Source organism: Dreissena polymorpha, chromosome 3, assembly GCF_020536995.1.
Source record: "Dreissena polymorpha isolate Duluth1 chromosome 3, UMN_Dpol_1.0, whole genome shotgun sequence".
Classification (NCBI taxonomy): Eukaryota; Metazoa; Mollusca; class Bivalvia; order Myida; family Dreissenidae; genus Dreissena; species Dreissena polymorpha.
This window is the reverse complement of record NC_068357.1, coordinates 97,572,817-97,592,074: the sequence shown is the minus strand read 5'-3', so window position 1 is coordinate 97,592,074 and position 19,258 is coordinate 97,572,817. Positions and strand designations below refer to the sequence as shown.

The window sequence follows — 19,258 nt, the reverse complement described above, 5'->3', positions numbered from 1 at the left end:
GTCATATTCAACTTAGTTTATTTGCTCGTACAGATCACCTGAATACAATATATTGTGATGCGATTATGATATTCTCCCCTTACTAATGTTTCCTTTGGTGCATATACACCCAAAAGGTCAGAAAAGGTGTCGTTGAATTCACAGAAGAACTCCAGTTCTGAATTCAAAACAGATGTTGTCACTCATACTGCACAGATCGTCCTTTTTGCGTTTGAAAGTCTCATATTTCTATAGAAGTCTCGTCATAGCGCCTTTGTGGCCATTTTGCATCGATCGTAATTTCGAAGTCATCATTTGCGTTCGGCATTTGACTAAATGTTCATGTGAGAAAATAGTACGCCAATTAAAAAAAATGAGTGAACGCAAATCAGTTATACTACAATGTGCTGTCATTAATGTAACACACGACTTAAAACGCGCGTCACTCAACCGCGTCGAACGAATAATAGCTCTTATTAATTAGTATAATCCTACGAAATGTAATATGCAACAACTGATAAACGGTTACATTCATAATTATATGTGTGTAGGTTTGTTAAATGTATATGATGCCAGTATCATATTCATGATATTATTTAAATATGCTATAATATTCGTTTTTCATTTATATATATAAAAGGTCGTGAAACAAAATAAATCATGCCAAAAGCGAATCAATCGACTTTTATTTATTATACAAATCTATTATACACAACAGTGGCTTAAATAAAAGTATATATATGTACATTACGCGGTTGTTAGTCAGGCAATAATATAATATTTTATACCTAGTATTTTCGGTTTTATTCAAACAACACCCCTAACAAAGGTTTGTACGCTTAAAAATAATACGTTCCTTAAATTGAAAGAGGTTACAGCGTATATTCACTTCCAAATGAAAGATGTACACAATGATTTTTATTGTTCAAATTGCGGATTGATATAAGCATTAACTATGTAAACTTAATAAATTGTGTTATTCAGAAAATGCTTGTAATAATTTACAATTGTTATTTATAAATACACGCCTTATTTGTTTGCAAATGACCGTAAGGTTACATTCCATATCAAACAATTATATTTCTCAAAAAAACCTTTATAAAGGTTTTCGTTTTAAGTGATTACATAATTACAAGTACTTGGTTAACGTACATACAGGAGTTATTACGCATAAATTGTGAATAAATATGAATACTACACATAAAAATGGTGTTGCTGGTTTTTTTTGTTTAAGGAAGAGACAATTGTATATGTACAAGTAAGGCATTTTCTCAGCATAATACGAATTTTCTGTACGTGCAAAACGTGGTAAAACATAAATATAAGATTTATACACTTCTAAACTTCTAAACGACCGCAGGAGGAACAGGCTTATTTACATTACCAACACGATTATTTAGTTAAAAAAATGTAATTTGTTTCTAAAATGTGAAGGTTCATAAGAAGGAATCTCATGCTTTCGCTCAGTATATAGTCCTATGATAAACGTACATCTTATAATTTTGCGAATCATGTATGCCCTACATTTTGGAACAAACAACGCAAGCAAGTGCAGATGCGCTGTTGTAAGGGGGACATTTCAATGTTCCACACGTCCAGAATACAAAGTGGAACAGCGTCCCATCTGTATTTACAACATTACTTCTTTGGGCTGCTTCAGCATCCTTGTCAACACATACATATTGCTTGTTGTTAGGATGAGTGTCTTTCTCAGTCATTAGAAAACCACGGTACTCCAGTTTCCATCCGATGTAACACGTTTTCTTTGCTGGAATCATAATGGTTGTTGAAGTTTCCGTGAAACAAACAGCACATGGCACTTCGAGGTCTACCAATGAAGACAAGGCTGTTGCTCAGTGTGTCTGGTACTCTGACGCGTAAATGTTGCTTATATAGTCAGCTCTTGTGACGACAGTTTCCAGTTCAGGCTCGGCAGGTATACATTGATAGTCAGCGGCTCCTCCGCTGAATGAATGTGCAGTTCCCGCTGCAAATCCATGGTACACGAGACTGTTGTTCGAATGAGGACACGATGCACGACCCCATCGGATATATGTTGCTCCTGTTGAGGACATCGACAGTTTGGAATCAAGCCTTGCTTCGATTTCTTTTAAAGAAGCAATTGCGCCTGTAAGTATGAATAGTACATTTGGAAAATTATATGGATTGCAAACATTATAACGCTTAAGCAAGCTTTATGGGTAAATGTATGTCAGTATCGAGATGGGGTAAGAAATGGCCAGATACTAGTAAAACATGAATACCTAATAAAGAAAATAACACCCAGAACAAGATAGGCAAACATGCGCACATTAATAGCATTTCACAGTTTTAAGTTATACTTTTTATTATTCGGAACATACACCATGGCCGTTGCAAGCCTTTGGAAACGAATCGTTTCAATGGATGACATACCAAAATGTTGTTCGTGTTGGTTTCTTCTTTTAATTTTGAGAAACAGTAATCATTTCATCATTTGTTATTTATACTATTTTTTTGTTGCTGCTCCGCGTTTTTGTTTACTTTATAATCATGTTTGTCACTAATCCCAAACTCGAATGCATTAAGTAAGAGAAAACATATTAAAACAAAATGTCAAATATGTGCCGAACTCACCTTGAATTGTTCGGTTCTGTCTGAGCATTAGTCCTTCAACATCATCTATACGTTTCAGTGCCTGCTCCATTTTTAATTCATTTCTAACCATCTTTTCCAACAATTTCTCCTCGTAGTTGAAAGAGGAACACGCGGACTCCGTTGTTTCAGACACATCAGACAAACAAAGTACAATGAACATCAACGATATCAACGCCATTGTCATGAATACGCTGTACTAAAAACACGTTTGTCGGTGTACGAACGCCTTCTGTTTACTTGATGGCTCGATTTATATATACGCAAAACGTGTAAGTAAGAGTGCCGTCAGTCAATAGATCGCTTACCTGATGGGACTTTTCAAGTGCCAAGTTGACTACAAATACATGTACTTTATTAAGTAATCAGCAGCATTTTTCAATTTGCATCTGTGATCTACACTTTCACACTATTAGAAACAGTTAGGAATGTTTGTTGTAATAAAGGCACATTTTCATTTTCAGCATGTTGCGTGTCGATTGAGATGATAAACGATCATTCACAATGGAATTAAACTGTAAACACTTTCAGGCAAATAAAACTCGGTGTTTTTTATTGTCTTGCTGATAGACGGTTTGGTTTTTATGAATCAAAACGCATGAAAGGACTTAGCTAGTTGGTCAGCTTACTAACATGTCTAAAAACGAATTTATCATTTCAGCAAGTGATTCCAGAAATAAATTTTAGTTGGCCATTTGACTATTCCTGGAAAACTACCAAGATTTCTGGTAGACATTTAAAAGACAACACAATCCCCATACATATTTTTTGTCACTGATCAACCGTCAGAGGTTGTAAGCAGTATGGTAATTTGTGTTGTTACAATCTCTACCACTTTATTTGTTTAACGATTTTCAGAGAAGATACAAATGGATGGGTCATGGTGTTTTGTGTTCTATGAACTTGAAAACGTATTTCCTTATAGTGATAATTAAATTTTCGACACTTAGAACACGGGTAGACTAAACTTATGTGTGTAGTATTTGATTCACACGTTAAGTTTTGGATTTCAGTTTTTCATTTTCCGTATGCAAGTGTACATTTGATTGAGATCGTTTTAAACACGCGTTTGGTTTCTGATTAATTCTGGGTGAAGTGTGAGCTCGATGTGTGTGCAATTCGAAGTTTATGAGGTCCTAACGCGCCTTAGGCTGCATCATGTGATCAACCGGAATGTGTCACAGCACTCCTACCTAATTAATTTACTAGTCTCACGAAAGTTGAAACGGGAAAAGCCGAAAGCCGAGTAAAATTACGTACATAACCGTGGATTGGCTGAAGTGTGCCGTTTGAATCAAAATAACTTTATGTTTAAGTTGAAAAAGGCGGTGAAATAGTCAAATTAAAAAAAAAATATTATCTATAGTTTGAACACTGATTGCCCTAGCTTATTTCTTCTGCAGAAATTAAATCAACATATCAAAATACTGTTGGGTAATAGTGTAGTTTTTATAAATAAAAGATGATAAAAATGTCAAAAAGAACGATAGAGGAAAAAAGTACCAGATTATTTCACCACATTTGAACGATTTGCATTATATTTTTACCATTAAACTCTTTACAAATTAAAACGATGGTTGTTTGATGACTATTTGCAACACTAAAATGAGAACAATCTTCAAACCTTTTACAAATATGTGGATAGCTTTCCAAACTAGCTGCCAAAGAGAGTATACGTGCTCTAGAAACAAACACATTTAAATTGTGTTATATGTTGGTTATTTGCATGTTTTAAAATATATTACAAATGATGTATGTGACAGTTCTTCATATAATCTGTAAACCGCTGTAGACCTTACCACTCCTCTTTGGCTTTGACCGAGTACAGGAGGTGAACGCACAACGTACAAATACGACGTATTTTCGGGTGATCTCAACAAGCCATATTACATATAAAAAGCAAAATCACACGACTTTCTGATTAATAACTTACTCGCTTGTGTTTGATTGGTTTTCCACGTTTAGAATTGATAATCGCAACTAAAAAAGACAGGAAAATATTTCATGCAAATTTAAAGGACATGGATCAATAGACCGGGAAATTAAGATATAAAACACCAGATAAAACGTAAACAGGAAAACAAATAGCTTTCCATTACAAAACAATAAGTTTGTACAATTAATCATATAATATGACACACTATGATAACTTAAGCCAATCCAGAAGCAAGTGCGTAAATATTGCGTGATGATATTTTGTAAACAAAGTCATATCAGCAATCTATTTCGGCGTTTTACGCACGAGATCGTGCTTATAATACCCATGGCGTAGGCAAAAATAAACACGTATTGTTTTAAGACTCTTAATATATAATCTTTAATCTTTACCTCATAAATCATTGTTTGCTAGTCTTTCTTATGCTTCAATTCTTTTTCTGTTTTTATGAACAACACATTGTATTTCAAGATTGCAAAATAATACATATACAATATGGACACTAATAGAATACTGTCATGAAATTAGAGATTATACGAATAAAAATGCATCACATCTAAGGTTATCTATATAATGCATGTAAGATTTTCTTAAAAATATATACGAAATATAAAAACTAATGAAAAAATAATAAGACATTTTTCCAGTGTGTAAATGCAAGCAAGGATGTATAAAATATAGTAACACATGAAAAAGGCATAGATATAACATTTATAGACATTTTTCAGTGTGTATAAACAAACAATGATTCTATGAATAATATTTGTAAAACGTTGTAAAAAACAACACAAAAACAACAATCATCAAGTTTAAATTCTAAATTTGTGAGACAATGGCATAAAATATTACCATATAATTTCAAAGTGTACTTAATTATTGTTTAAAATTGATATCGTTATCAAGTTATCATATTCGAACTTAATGTATTTCTTGGCACCTGCTATGCTTGGAATGCATTTATTCATTTTATTTCATTTTATAAACAAAATAACATTATGTATTGCTCTAGCAGATTTTGGTAAATATCCTAGAAGAAAAAATTGTCTTATTTTCCTCACTTTGTTTGCAAAAAGAACATAATTGATCATCCGTAATTTTCATTTACTTCATGAGACTATTTGTCCCAAGAGTCATGTGAATTATTCTGTATTGGAACCACTGTACCTTTGATTCATTAGTAAATTAAATAGGGTAGCTCAATTTTGCAATGCCATTCTTTTTCATTAATTGTGGCATTTTGTTTAGAACACCATTTTGCTTTAACTGATCGTTGCTGATTATTTTTATTAAGAATGGTGTAAAGTCTTTTTGCCCCAGATTCTTTTTTCAGGATAAGTTGTAATAATGGGGACAAAAGGGGTATGATAATTGTTGGGAGGGACAAGCTATACAATATTTTGTTCATACTTTATCTATTGCTCTTTTCAATCCTGTATAATAAATTAAACTTATGTTCAAATTGTACATTCTTTTTAGTTCATCTACACATGAAAAGGTTCCATTTTTAATAAATCACCTATTCAATGAATTCCAGAATCGAATCAAGATTTGTAAATCTGTAAGATATATTAAAACTTAATGATAGCTACAATTAATGAGTTTATAAGCATCAAAATTAAGTTGTGTTATATCTGTCCAATTTGCCCTACAGGATTGTATTTTTGTATTATATTTACAGGACTGCATATAAAAAAAGTCATGGAAGAAAATAAATCATGCCAAAAGCGAATTAATCGATATTTTATTATACAAAACTATGCAACAGTGGTTTATATAAAGGTATATAAATGTACAATTAGTCAGCGTACAAGCGTGTGTTAGTCAGGCAATAAACATTGAACACATAAATATAATATTCTTTACTCTTGTAAAAAAGAGTTTACAAGCAATATATGTGGGTTATAAAATATTGGATAATACAAAAAAAATTCTGTGTTGACTTCTAGTTTACCACAACAAATTGAAAAGCTTTTTAGAACATCTATCCAAAAAGGATTAAAAAAATCTGTAAGATATATTAAAACTTAATGATAGCTACAATTAATGAGTTTATAAGCATCAAAATAAAGTTGTGTTATATCTGTCCAATTTGCCCTACAGGATTGTATTTTTTGTAACCATGTAAGTTTAAATGCTGGAATAGATGCGTCAAAATCAATCATTTTTAAACCTCCTTCACTATATTCTTAAACTATTGTTGTAAACATTTTTTGCCATCCCCGTCCCAAACAAAACTTAGAATTTAATTGTTTTTATTGAGTTTAAAATAGAATTTGTGGCAATTTTGTATGGATCGTAATTCGAAGTCATTTCAGTTTTGCACGTCACTAAAAGTTTGTGTACGAGAAACGGGCACCAGTTTAAAAATGTTGAAAGAACGCAATTCAGTTATACTACAATGTGGCATCAGTAAAGTAACACACAACAAAAACGCTCGTCACCCAAACGCGACGACCATAGTTTAGCTTTAATACATTATTATTATCATACGAAATTTAATATGGATCAAGGATCAACTGTTACATTCATAATTATATTTGTGTAGGTTGGTTAAATTAAATGATGCCAATATCATATTCATGTTGTTATTAAAAAATTCTTTAATATTCGTCTTTAATTGCTGCATATTAAAAAGACATGGAAGAAAATAAATCATGCCAAAAGCGAATTAATCGATATTTTATTATACAAAACTATGCAACAGTGGTTTATATAAAGGTATATAAATGTACAATTAGTCAGCGTACAAGCGTGTGTTAGTCAGGCAATAAACATTGAACACATAAATATAATATTCTTTACCTAGAAGTTTCAGTTTTAATCAATCAACATTCCAACAAAGCGTTGTACGCTTAAACAATTACTGTACTTACATTGAAACAGGTTACAGCATTTATTCACTTCAAAATGAACAATGTAAACAGTGCTTTTTATTGTTCAAATTGCGGATTGATGTAAGCCTTAACTATGTAAACTTACAACATTGGGTTATTCAGAAAAGGCTGTAAACATGCTTGTAACAATTTATAATTTGTAATTAATAAATATACGTCTTATTTGTTTGCAAATTACCGTAAGGTTACTTTCCATTTCAACACAATTATATTTCTCAAAAATACCATTGAAAAGGGTTTTGTTTTAAGTGATTACATTATTGCAAGTACTTTGCTAACAAACATTCTGGGGTTTTTAAGCAAACGATTCGAATTAATATGAATACTACACATTAAAGTGGTGTTGCTGTTTCATATTTCATAGGCAATTACATGACATATTTATATAAGGCATTTTGTTCGCATCAAAGTCATTTGCTCTCGTTTCCTACTATCCAACACACCCACACGGCAAGATAATTGTTTCTAAAATGTACAGGTACATAAGAAAGAATCTCATGCTTTCATTCATTATATATTTCTATGATAAACGAACATCTTATCATTTTGCAGATCATGTGCGTCCTACATTTTGGAACAAACAACGCATGCATGAGCAGATTCGCTGTTGTACGGAGGACATTTCAATGTTCCACACGTCGGGAACAAAATTTGGAAAGTCGCCCCATCTGTATGTCACAACTTCTTTGGGCAGCCTGTGCGTTAGGATGGGAGTCGCGCCCAGGAATCAGAATGCCCCGATACTTGAGTTCCCATCCATTGTAACACGTTTTCTTTGCTGGAATCATAATGGTTGTTGAAGCTTTGAAAGTACCAAGTGCGCCTGTAAAATAAGGACATTACATCGGGCAAAGTATATTGGTCACGAACATTATAACGCTCTAGCAAGCTGTATTGGTAAATGTATTACAGTATCGAGATGGGGTAAGGAACGACCAGATACTAGTACAAAAATGATTATCTAATAAGGAAAACAACAACCAGAGCCAGATAGTCAAACATTCGTACAGGAACAGCATGGCAAAGTTCTCCGTTATTCTTTTTATTATCCGGGCAATACACCATAGCCGTTGCAGGCCTTTGGGAACGAATCGTTTTACTGGCTGGCATACCAAAATGATGTTCGTGTTGGTTTTTTTTTAGTCTGATAAACAGCATTCATGTTTTCATTTTATATATATACTGTTTTTGGTAGCTCCGCGTTGTTATTTTTTCACATTATAATAATTTTGCCACTTATGCAAAAGTCGATTGCATTTAGAAAAACATATTAAAACAAGTTATCAAATATGTGCCATACCCACCTTGAATTGTGCGGTTTGTTCTGAGCATCAGTCCTTCAATATCATCAATACGCTTCAATGCTTGCTCCATTTTGAATTCATTCTTCACCATCTTTTCCAACAATTTCTCCTCGTAGTTGAAACGAAAACACACGGGTTTCGTTGTTTCAGACAAATCTACCATCAACATCACCGATATGAACGCCATTTTAATGAATACGACGTACTTAAAACACGTTTGCCAATGTACGAATGCCATCTGTTCGAGTTTCCTTGGTGGCTCTCTTTATATATACGCTTACAACGAGTTAGTAAGAGGGATGTAAGTCCTAAGATTGCTTACCTGATGGGAATATACAAGTTTTAATTTGATTACGGAATACATTAACAATTTTGACTAATCACCCGTGTTTTTACATTTGCACCTGTGACCTACACATTTACACTATTAGAAATAGTTAGGAACTCATTATGTAATGAGATCACATTTTCATGTGTCAGTATGTTTCTTGTCTATTGAGATTATGAACGATCAACAAGATTAAAAATTATCTGAAATCCACTTTGCTATTTCAGGCAAATAAAACTCAGTGTTTTCTTTTTAATATTGTCTTGCTTATCGGCGATTTTTTTTATTCAAAACGCACGAAATAATTAGCTAGTTGGTTTAAAGTGTATATACATGTAAACGAATTTATTATTTCAGTTCGTGATTCCAGATATAATTTTAAGTTGCCCATTTTACTCTTTCTGGAAAACTACCAAGATAACTTGTAAACATTTTCCAAAAAAAGACAAGGCAGTCCCCAAACAAAATTATCTTTGTCAATCTTCAATCTCCAGAGGCTGTAAACAGTAGAGTAATTTGTGTTCAGAAGATGCAGCATATATACAATCTTTCTTCCACTTTATTTGTTTAACAAATTTCTTATGATACATAGCTCTCTTGATAATATCTTGTATAGATGGGCCATAGTTCTGCGTGTACTTTTACCTTTAAAACCTATCGCTGATCGTGTTTACAGATTTCCGATATTTAAAACACCAATAGATTTAACTTATGTGTGTAGAATTCGATTCACACGTTACGTTTTGAAATTCAGTTTTTCATTTTCCGTTTGCATAGGTTCATTTGATTGTGATCGTTTTAGATACGAGCTTGGTTTCTGATTTATTCTGGGGTAAGTATTTGGTTCGGTGTGTGTCCATTCCGAAGTTTATGAGGTCTTTCCGCGCCCAATGCTGCCGTCGAAAAACACAGCAACACACACAACGCGTGATATACTCACGGTGTAGATGCGTATCGGTGGCCTTTCTGTCAAAATGCTGCCTCTCTGTTCATTCTTGGCTGCCTTTCTGTTATAAGCAAGAAAATGGATGATCGTAATTCACAAAACAGGTATGATACATAGCTCTCTTGATAATATCTTGTTTAGATGGGCCATAGTTCTGCGTGTACTTTTACCTTTAAAACCTATCGCTGATCGTGTTTACAGATTTCCGATATTTAAAACACCAATAGATTTAACTTATGTGTGTAGAATTCGATTCACACGTTACGTTTTGAAATTCAGTTTTTCATGTTCCGTTTGCAAAGGTTCATTTGATTGTGATCGTTTTAGATACGAGCTTGGTTTCTGATTTATTCTGAGGTAAGTATTTGGTTCGGTGTGTGTCCATTCCGAAGTTTGTGAGGTCTTTCCGCGCCCAATGCTGCCGTCGAAAAACACAGCAACACACACAACGCGTGATATACTCACGGTGTAGATGCATATCGGTGGCCTTTCTGTCAAAATGCTGCCTCTCTGTTCATTCTTGGCTGCCTTTCTGTTATAAACAAGAAAATGGATGATCGTAATTCACAAAACAGGTAAGAAAATCTAAAATTAAAACCCGTAAACACATGTGTGCATAAAAAGAGGTGGTGCATGAGTTGAAGCATATATTAAGCTACAGGTTCACAGTATTCCTCAGGTCCAAACACTTATCATAACCTTTTGAACATAGCTTTTCCGAAATATGTCAAATATCTAGTGTCATTGATATCATCTTTATGATCAAATCTTTACGTTCAATGTACGCTTTATAGTAATGTTCCTCAATTTTACTTAAAAATGCCTACTTTCGCTTTCGTTGTGGCACGGAAAGCCTCTTAATCGGCTCACTTTTCTGGCACCTGCATGACACGCCTACTAACGTTGGGCCACGTATCAGTTTTTGTTCATTCTCAGTGGTAATTTTCTGTTTCTTTCACTGACAGCAGTTGCAGATGCGTGTTTTTTAACGTTTATTTGAAGAAATATTATAAAATACAAAATTTTATATGGAGCAACTGTTACATTCATAATTGTAATTGTTTAGTTTTATTACATTAAAATGATGTTACTTTCATGTTCATGTTATTATAAAAAAAAACATGTAATAAAATTTCTCTTCAATGATGCCATTAAAACAAATCGGTAAACTTGTGAAACAAAATTAATCATGCCAAAAACGTATTTTTGAGTATTATTTATTATACAACTATGCGAAAGAAGTGTATATTATAGTATCATATATAATTACACGCTATTGTTAGTAAGGCAATACACACATTGAACATCAACATATAACATTTTGTAAAAAGCACTTTCAGTTTTAGTCATTAAACTTTAAAACAAAGCGTTGTACTCTTTAAAATATCAATTTTCTAAAATTGAAAAAGTGACAACATGCATTCTTTTCCAAATGAGCGATTTAAACAGTGGTGTATATTGTTTCAAATGCAGATTATTTTTAACGTTAACTTTATAAACTAAATTATGTTACTCAGAAAATTTGTTAAACATAATTGTAATAATAAAAAGACTTGTATTTCATAAATATACGCCCTACTGGTGTCAGGGACATATTTAAATATAGATCCCTTCTTGTTTTCAAATTACTGACTCGTCCGGACGGTTAATTTTTTTGTCACAACAATTATATTTGTCAAAACAAATCTTGCAGAAGTTGATGGTTTAAATGATTAAATTATGACAAGTAATTGACAATGAAACGGGTTCTTTAATTCTCTACAATTTGCATTAATATAAAGAAGACGCTTTTTAACAAGTGTTTGTCAAAATGAAGAGAACATTATATATAGAAAAGTATGTCATTTTATAGGCACAAGACGGATTGTTTGGAGGCTGTAAAGCGTAGTAAAACATAAATATACGATTAATCAGACCTTAACGACAACAGGAGAAACAAAGTAATAATGTCGTCTTATCGGTTAAAATCACTATAACATATTTTATTTTTTCGTTCATATTAAAAATATTTCTTTTAAATAACATTTCATATGACTATAAGGCATTTTGTTCGGATCATAGGCATAAATTCTTACTAACATTTGCTATTGTTCCAACACACCTACACGACCTGATAATTGTCTGTAAAAGTTTTGCAAGTACATAGTTAGAGTCTCATGCTGTCACTTATGACTTTTCGATGAGAAATATACATGTTATTATTTCGGGAAATCATGTGCGTCCTACACTTTGTAACAAAATACGCATGCAAGTGCAGATGCGCTGTTGTACGGAGAACATTTCAATGTTCCACACGACGGAAACACAAATTGGAAAGTCGCCCCATCAATATTTGCTGAACTACTTCCTTGGGCTGCCTCGGCGTCCTTATCAACACATGTATATTGCTTGTTGTTATGATGAAGGTCGCGCTCAGCCATCAGGAAACCGCGGTACTCGAGTTTCCATCCGCTGTAACACGTCTTTCTTGCTGGAATCATAAGGGTTGTTGTAGCATTCGTGAAACAAACAGCGCATGGCACTTCGAAGTCTGCCAATGAAGACAAGGCTGTTGCTCCGTGTGATGAGTACTCAGACCCGACTATGTTGCTTCTATAGTCAGCTCTTGTGACTACAGTTTCCAGTTCAGGATCGGCATGTAGACACTGAAAATCCGCGGCCCCTCCGTAGCTAGCAAGGTCAGTGCCCGACGCGAATCCATGGTACACGAGACTGTTGTTCGAAAAAGGACACGATGCACGACCCCATCGAATATATGTTGCCCCAGTTGAGGACTTCGACAGTTTGGAATCAAGCCTTGCTTCGATTGCTTTTAAAGTACCAATTGCGCCTGTAAAATAAGAATAGAACATTAAGTAATTATATGGATGGCGATCATTTTTACACTCTTGCATCCTGCATTGGTAAATGTATGTCAGTATCGAGTTTTAATACGGAACCGGAGCGACCAGTTACTATTACTAAAATGAATAATTTATATGAAAATAACACAAAGAACCAGATCGGCAAATTGCCTAAGACAACACCATTTCAAAGTTCTCAATTGTTCGAGGTTTTATTTCGAAAATATCCCATGGCCATGAGAAGCCTTTGAGAACTAATTGTTTTACTGACTGAGATACAAAATAGTTTTAAAATAAAACATTATTCATTTGATCATTTTATGTTTTGTTGTTGCTCCGCGTTTTTTTGTTCTAATCATTTTTGTCACTTATGCAAAACTCGAATGCATGAAGTAAGAGAAAACGATTAACTTAAACACGTTATCAAATATGTTATGAGCTCACCTTGAATTGTGCGATTCTGTCTGAGCATTAGCCCTTCAAAATCATCTATACGCTACAACGCCTGCTCCATTTTGAATTCATTCCTCACCATCTTTTCCAACATTTTTTCCTCGTAGTTGAAAGTAGAACATTCGGGCTCCGTCGTTTCAGACCCAACTACCAAACTTAGTACCATCAACATCATTGATATAAACGCCATCATTATAATTACGCACCTCGAACAAGTTTGTCGGTCTACGAATGCCTTCTGTACGAGTTTACTTGATGACTCTATTTATATATAAGCTAAGGAAGAGTTAGCGAGAAGGCCGTCTGGTACTAGACCGCTCACATGAAGGGACTAAGCAAGTTTTAAGTTTGAAATATATTGAGTTATCACAAGCATTTTAAAAATTGCACCTGCGACCCACTCTTTGATACTCTGTGATGCAGTTGGAAACTCAGCATGTCCTATGAACACATTTTCATGTTAAGTATGTTTCATATTGATTGAGCTCATGAATGATCAGCCACACTTTAAAGAATCTGAAATCCACTTTTTATTTCAGACAAATAAAACTTCGTGTTTATCTCGAGATAGTTTTGCGTAACGGCGGTTTTGTTGAAATGAATTAAATGGCATAAAGCAGCCACGTAGCCAGGGTTTTGAAAAGGGAGTGTAAATTTTCCCATTAACGATTGCTATTGAGCGACGAAGTGGCGAAGGGGATAGGATCGGCAGGGGGTGTCCCCCTCCTGCAATCGGGGGGTTTGGATATCCTCCACTTAGAAATAAATGAAAAAGAAACGTAAAATCCTGCATGCTGGTGACGTTTAATCTGTATTTAGAGACTGAAGTTATATAGCATTATTATATGAAATTTCACTTTCGTTGACCATACTCAGTGACTGATCGACATGAATATGATATAACATACATGTATTCCCCACTACCGTTTTTAAATAATCACCTTTTTCGATCAGTCACGGAAATAAATTATTTAAACGGTGTTTAACCCGACACTAGTATGCGCGCTCACATTTTGTTTACATATGCAATAACAAATTTGTACAATGTACAATCAACAATAAGAACGGTATAAACTATCATTATTTATTGTAACCTTGGAATCTTGATAAAATTGGTGAAATTTACCATTTCGACATTCTACCATTCATAAATAAAAAAAAGGGAAATATTTGCCTTTTTTCAAAACAATAGTTTGTCAGCTATATGGATAATACCAGAGGCCTAGCATTGCTCTAAACGTGCTTATAGTTTATTGTACAATAAACACTGATTAATAAAACTGGGTCTTCTCTAATCTGCATCAATACTAAACAGAAATCAAAATGGTATAACTGGTTACTTTTTTATTAAACTATTTTTAACAAACGAATTTTAGAAACATATAACAATTAAGGCTAAGGTATAAGACCCTATACCACAAACTACTGGCCCTATGGTCTCAAAGTCCTTAACTATGTATACCAGGACTTTGAAGAAAAAGATGGACGTATTTGACGATTATGCTCAAGATTCGTCACAGTTAATGAACATTAAACGTTCACGTCCACCTAAGCATATAATTATGTTATAACGTTTTAAACCAAGTATAACATCAGTTTAAGAGTATTTCCTAGTGTCAAGTTTAACATAATAAAACATTGTAGAAAATTCTGTATGTGAAGCAGAACAGATGTCATTAAGTGTTGGTAAACTACAAAAAAGCTACATTAATTTGTAAAAATGATTTCTTGCCATACAACGAAAACTTTATTCTGTCTTGAGCATAGTTTATATTTTCTTTGCTGGACAACCCTTTAGTTGATGTGAAAATGATTGTACGGGGATATAACAAAAAGACACCGCAGTCTGTCGAAATGCTGTACACAATGTGTTATTGTTATAAATTGTGGTATAATGATACAATTATGATCAGTGACTCATTGGTCTTCCGCAATAATTGACAAGATGTCCTTTTGATTTCAGTCATTTTGGAAGCTGACATAACATTCAATTAATAATCATCTAAAAGGTACTTTCATTTTTAAAAGATTATTTATTCAAGTTAATCAAATTGTTTTTCCAGCCATTTAGATGATTGTCGAAAAAGGTTATTGGACAGGAATTTCATTTCAACCCACAATAAGTAGGCTTCATCATAACGATATGATATATATTGCAGTTGTAGCTTTAACAGACATTCATAACGATGACAAAGGTTACACAACACTCATTTAGTATAAATATATATAATTATATTTCGATTTTATACGAATAAGAGAGCCAGGTTTATAATTATTCATTATACAGAAAACAAATATGTATTTATAACAAAGATTCCGATTCCATTTTGCGGGGATGAAGGTTGGAAAATCGCAATATGATGTCGGGCAAGGTGTGCTGAAATTCATAGTGGATGTTTACAATTGCCAATGAAGACAGGCGACTATGAGTCATAGACGCACGCTGGTAGTGGTGCAGACGCCTCAGTGTGTTAACTTGTAAATAACGAGAGCGCCGATGGCGTTCAAAGCATAGGTGCAAGATACAGGGAAGAATGGCGTCACGTGGTATAATGTAGTTCGATATCGCCATCCGCAAATTTCTCAAATCAATAATTTCAAACAATTACCGACTATTTAAATAGATAATCTTTCCATTTACATCAGTGTTTGAAACGCTTATGAAAAATAATTACCCAAGCCTTTCAAAATTAAAGCACGGACAGATCTGTATCGAACTATTCTTTTCACAAATGAAAATAGACGCTACCCTATTCGTCTGCGTCAAGAATTTGTCGTAAAACTTGTGGTAAGCGTTAGATGCAGACGTGCACAACAGATTGAGTTCTGAATACAGATTTCTGAATGCAGATTTTTATAGAAACTCTTCACAGCAGTTACTTCCCTTGCTTAGCCCGGTCAGTAACTTCTAGTATAAGGGAGACCACTGCGTAGGAGATTGAGATTTATAGTGCAGATAGAATTGTTTTACGAACGAAATTTGTTTTAGAAGATATAAGAAGATTTTTTAACATAAAACGGTCTTAGAAAAATTCACTAAAAACGGTGTCAGCAATATTCTTGGAAGAAAACGTTAGAAAAACGTTTCAAAAAAAAATTGTAAGAATGACCACATACTAAATTAAATAGATATTTCGTCTGATTTTTGATCAGGTAAGGCTTCATAAAGGGCAACCGATCGATGTGGATTTTCGAAATGTGGTATATACCATAAGCATAGGTGCGTAAACGCACCTATGCTAAAAATCACGCGCTATCTTGGAAATGACTTAATCGAGAAATTAATTATAAGGTGACCTGTCGGTAGCCTATTGAATTCAACATTATTGTAACGCTTAAACACGAAGACTCATTGGATTCCGGTAAAAGATATATTATTGGTATTGGTCAAATAAAGTTTGGTGCAACTTATATTTCAATTTTGTTTTTACTTGTCGAAAAATATTGGGGAACAAGCGAAAGCTGAGTTGGTTTACGTACATTTCCGTGGATTGGTTGAAGTGTATTTTTTTGAATCAACTAAAATTTATATTCAAATTGAAAAAGTACGTAAAATTAGTCAAAGTTATAAAATATTATGTATGTTTAATACTGATTGCCCTACCTTATTTCACCTGCGCAAATTTAAATTTAAATATCATAGTACTGTTTTTCAAACACTGTCTTAACTTTGCTTGAGCACACTAGCCCGAATTCCATACTACTTTAAATGACTAAGGAATATAATTTCACAATTGCACGTTTGCAAAAAATAGTTGTTTAATGACTATTTGCTACAACCCCAAGAAAAAAAATCCTCATTATTTTGCAAAATATGGGGCTTTCCAAACTAGCCACCAAAGCGTCGCCACATGCTATAGAGGCAAACATATTCAAAGTTTGTTAACTGTTGGTACATGCTTTTAAATATAGTAAATGCTATTTATGTGACGGTTCTTTATAAACTATGTTTACCGCTGTCGACCCTACAAACCGCTGTGTCTTAAACCAAGTACATGGGCTTACAAGGGGGTGAATACACAACATACAATTACGACTGACTTATGGCCATTGACTTATTTTCGGGTGAGCGTATAAATCCATTTTACAAACAAAATTCAAAATCACACCACTACAGGAAGTACAACTGACACGCTTATATATGATTGGTTTCCAATTTTAGAATAAAAAAGCGCAATTTAAACAGACAGGAAGGAATACCATTCAAATTCAACGGGCATCGATGAAAAGACCGGAAAAAATATCGTTATGTAAAACAAAACGTTGACAGGAAAGAAATATCATGTTTAAAGCAAAAAAGAATTAAAAGTCTAAATAGATGCGGCCACTCATAATACAAAATTATTGCTATCAAAAGCATACACGAGTTCTAAAAGATATTGACATTTTGGAACCATGTGTTATATTAAGGACTTTTCAATATTTCAATATTTCATACACTACTTCCTAGTGCTGCGTTGCCGTCCTTGTCAACGCAACATTCAACAGAAAACATAGAGAATAATAGTCTTATTAGGTTAGTTTTGATTATAGATCAGGTTTATCATGCGAGGCTTATAAAACAAAAACCACGAGCCTTTGCGAGTGCTTTTTCGTTTTCGTGCCGAACATGATAAACCTGATCTATAATCAACACTTATCTATTATTCTATTTATCCCACTTTTTATTCAGGAAACCTTTTTATTTAAACAAAATTTTCACGAGTGTTTGTCGTACTTTGATAATGACTGTAGTGTAACCAAGGTCAGTGTATTACTTCGCGTTCCAAAAATAACCGCTGATCAAATAATCATTTTTTTAAATCAGAATATCGTTCTGTGACAAAGAGTCGTGCGTTATTAATACAATTTTATTAATATTGAATTAATCTAAAAGTTTTAAAACATCAATATAACATTTAGTTGTTATTTACAAGGAACTACATTTGTTTACAACGTAGCCTAACAACGTAGCACGTGCCGTTGATAATAGCAGATATTTAATAAACGGGGCTTTAATCAACCGAATTCGCTGTAAAAGTGGGATAAAATATTATTTATTATTATGTTAAAAATACCACATCGCTGTTTAAATTCTGTGTGAACGAATTATTTTACTTGCTGAGAAATAACATGTACATTTATTTATGTTGATTTGATTGTGTTATTATAAATATCATACTCCTTGTATTTATATTATTTAAAAACCTAAATGCATAAACATATAATGGTAGACAAAGCTGTAAAAGCAATAAAACATACACACATACACATTGCATTGTCCGGTTCTCTCGGATCAGTATCTCTTCAAACTCATTAATACGCTTCAGAACTTGATCCATCTTTTATTCCATTTTCACCACTTTATCTAGCAATTTCTCCTCGCAGTTGAAAGGATTACACTCGAACTCCGTCGTTTCGGCCACAACTAACAAACATGGTGCCATCACAATCAAAGATATACACACCATTCTGTTGCATACGACGTACTGCGAACACGTCTGCAGGGCTATATATTTATTGTCGTTGATTCCATTCGAAAAGTCTATTGCTGACCTTATGAGACTCCCCAAGTTTAACATTGATGGACTAACAAATGTTGGGTCTTCTTTGCTTGCATTTTTTAATTTTCCAAAGTTTTTCGATCCAGTTGCGAGATCATCATGTTCAAAGAGCAAACATATTCTGCTATTGTTTAAGTTTAATTGAAAAAATTGGTCAGTAATAACGGAATGATTCCGGACCAAACAACACTCTTGTAACTTCATCTGCTGGCGGGCGAAACGAAGTAAGGGGGAGTGAGTGGCGCTTTTTGTACGTCAAGCTGTAAGTCCTTTAAGAGGTAACGGGCATCACCAAGATTGACTCTTACCCACTAAAAGGAAATTATCAGGACACAACAACAGAATACCAAGCCGGATCGGTTGATGCCCGGAATAACAACGCAAAACGTGACAAGTTA

The 19,258-nt window shown here is 33.7% G+C and overlaps 2 protein-coding genes across 2 annotated transcripts; both read right to left on the bottom strand.

Annotated features, from left to right (window-relative positions):
- Positions 1–1,832: 1,832 nt before the first annotated feature.
- Positions 1,833–2,794, bottom strand: LOC127872431 (uncharacterized). Its single transcript, XM_052415762.1, has 2 exons — positions 2,596–2,794; positions 1,833–2,107 (listed from the first exon to the last, which is right to left on the bottom strand). Exons 1-2 carry the CDS (start codon positions 2,792–2,794, stop codon positions 1,833–1,835), a joined length of 474 nt encoding a protein of 157 aa, XP_052271722.1.
- Positions 2,795–11,237: 8,443 nt separating this feature from the next.
- LOC127875086 (uncharacterized) lies at positions 11,238–13,527 on the bottom strand. Its single transcript, XM_052419903.1, has 2 exons — positions 13,309–13,527; positions 11,238–12,851 (listed from the first exon to the last, which is right to left on the bottom strand). Exons 1-2 carry the CDS (start codon positions 13,334–13,336, stop codon positions 12,244–12,246), a joined length of 636 nt encoding a protein of 211 aa, XP_052275863.1. The 5' UTR covers positions 13,337–13,527; the 3' UTR covers positions 11,238–12,243.
- Positions 13,528–19,258: the final 5,731 nt, after the last annotated feature.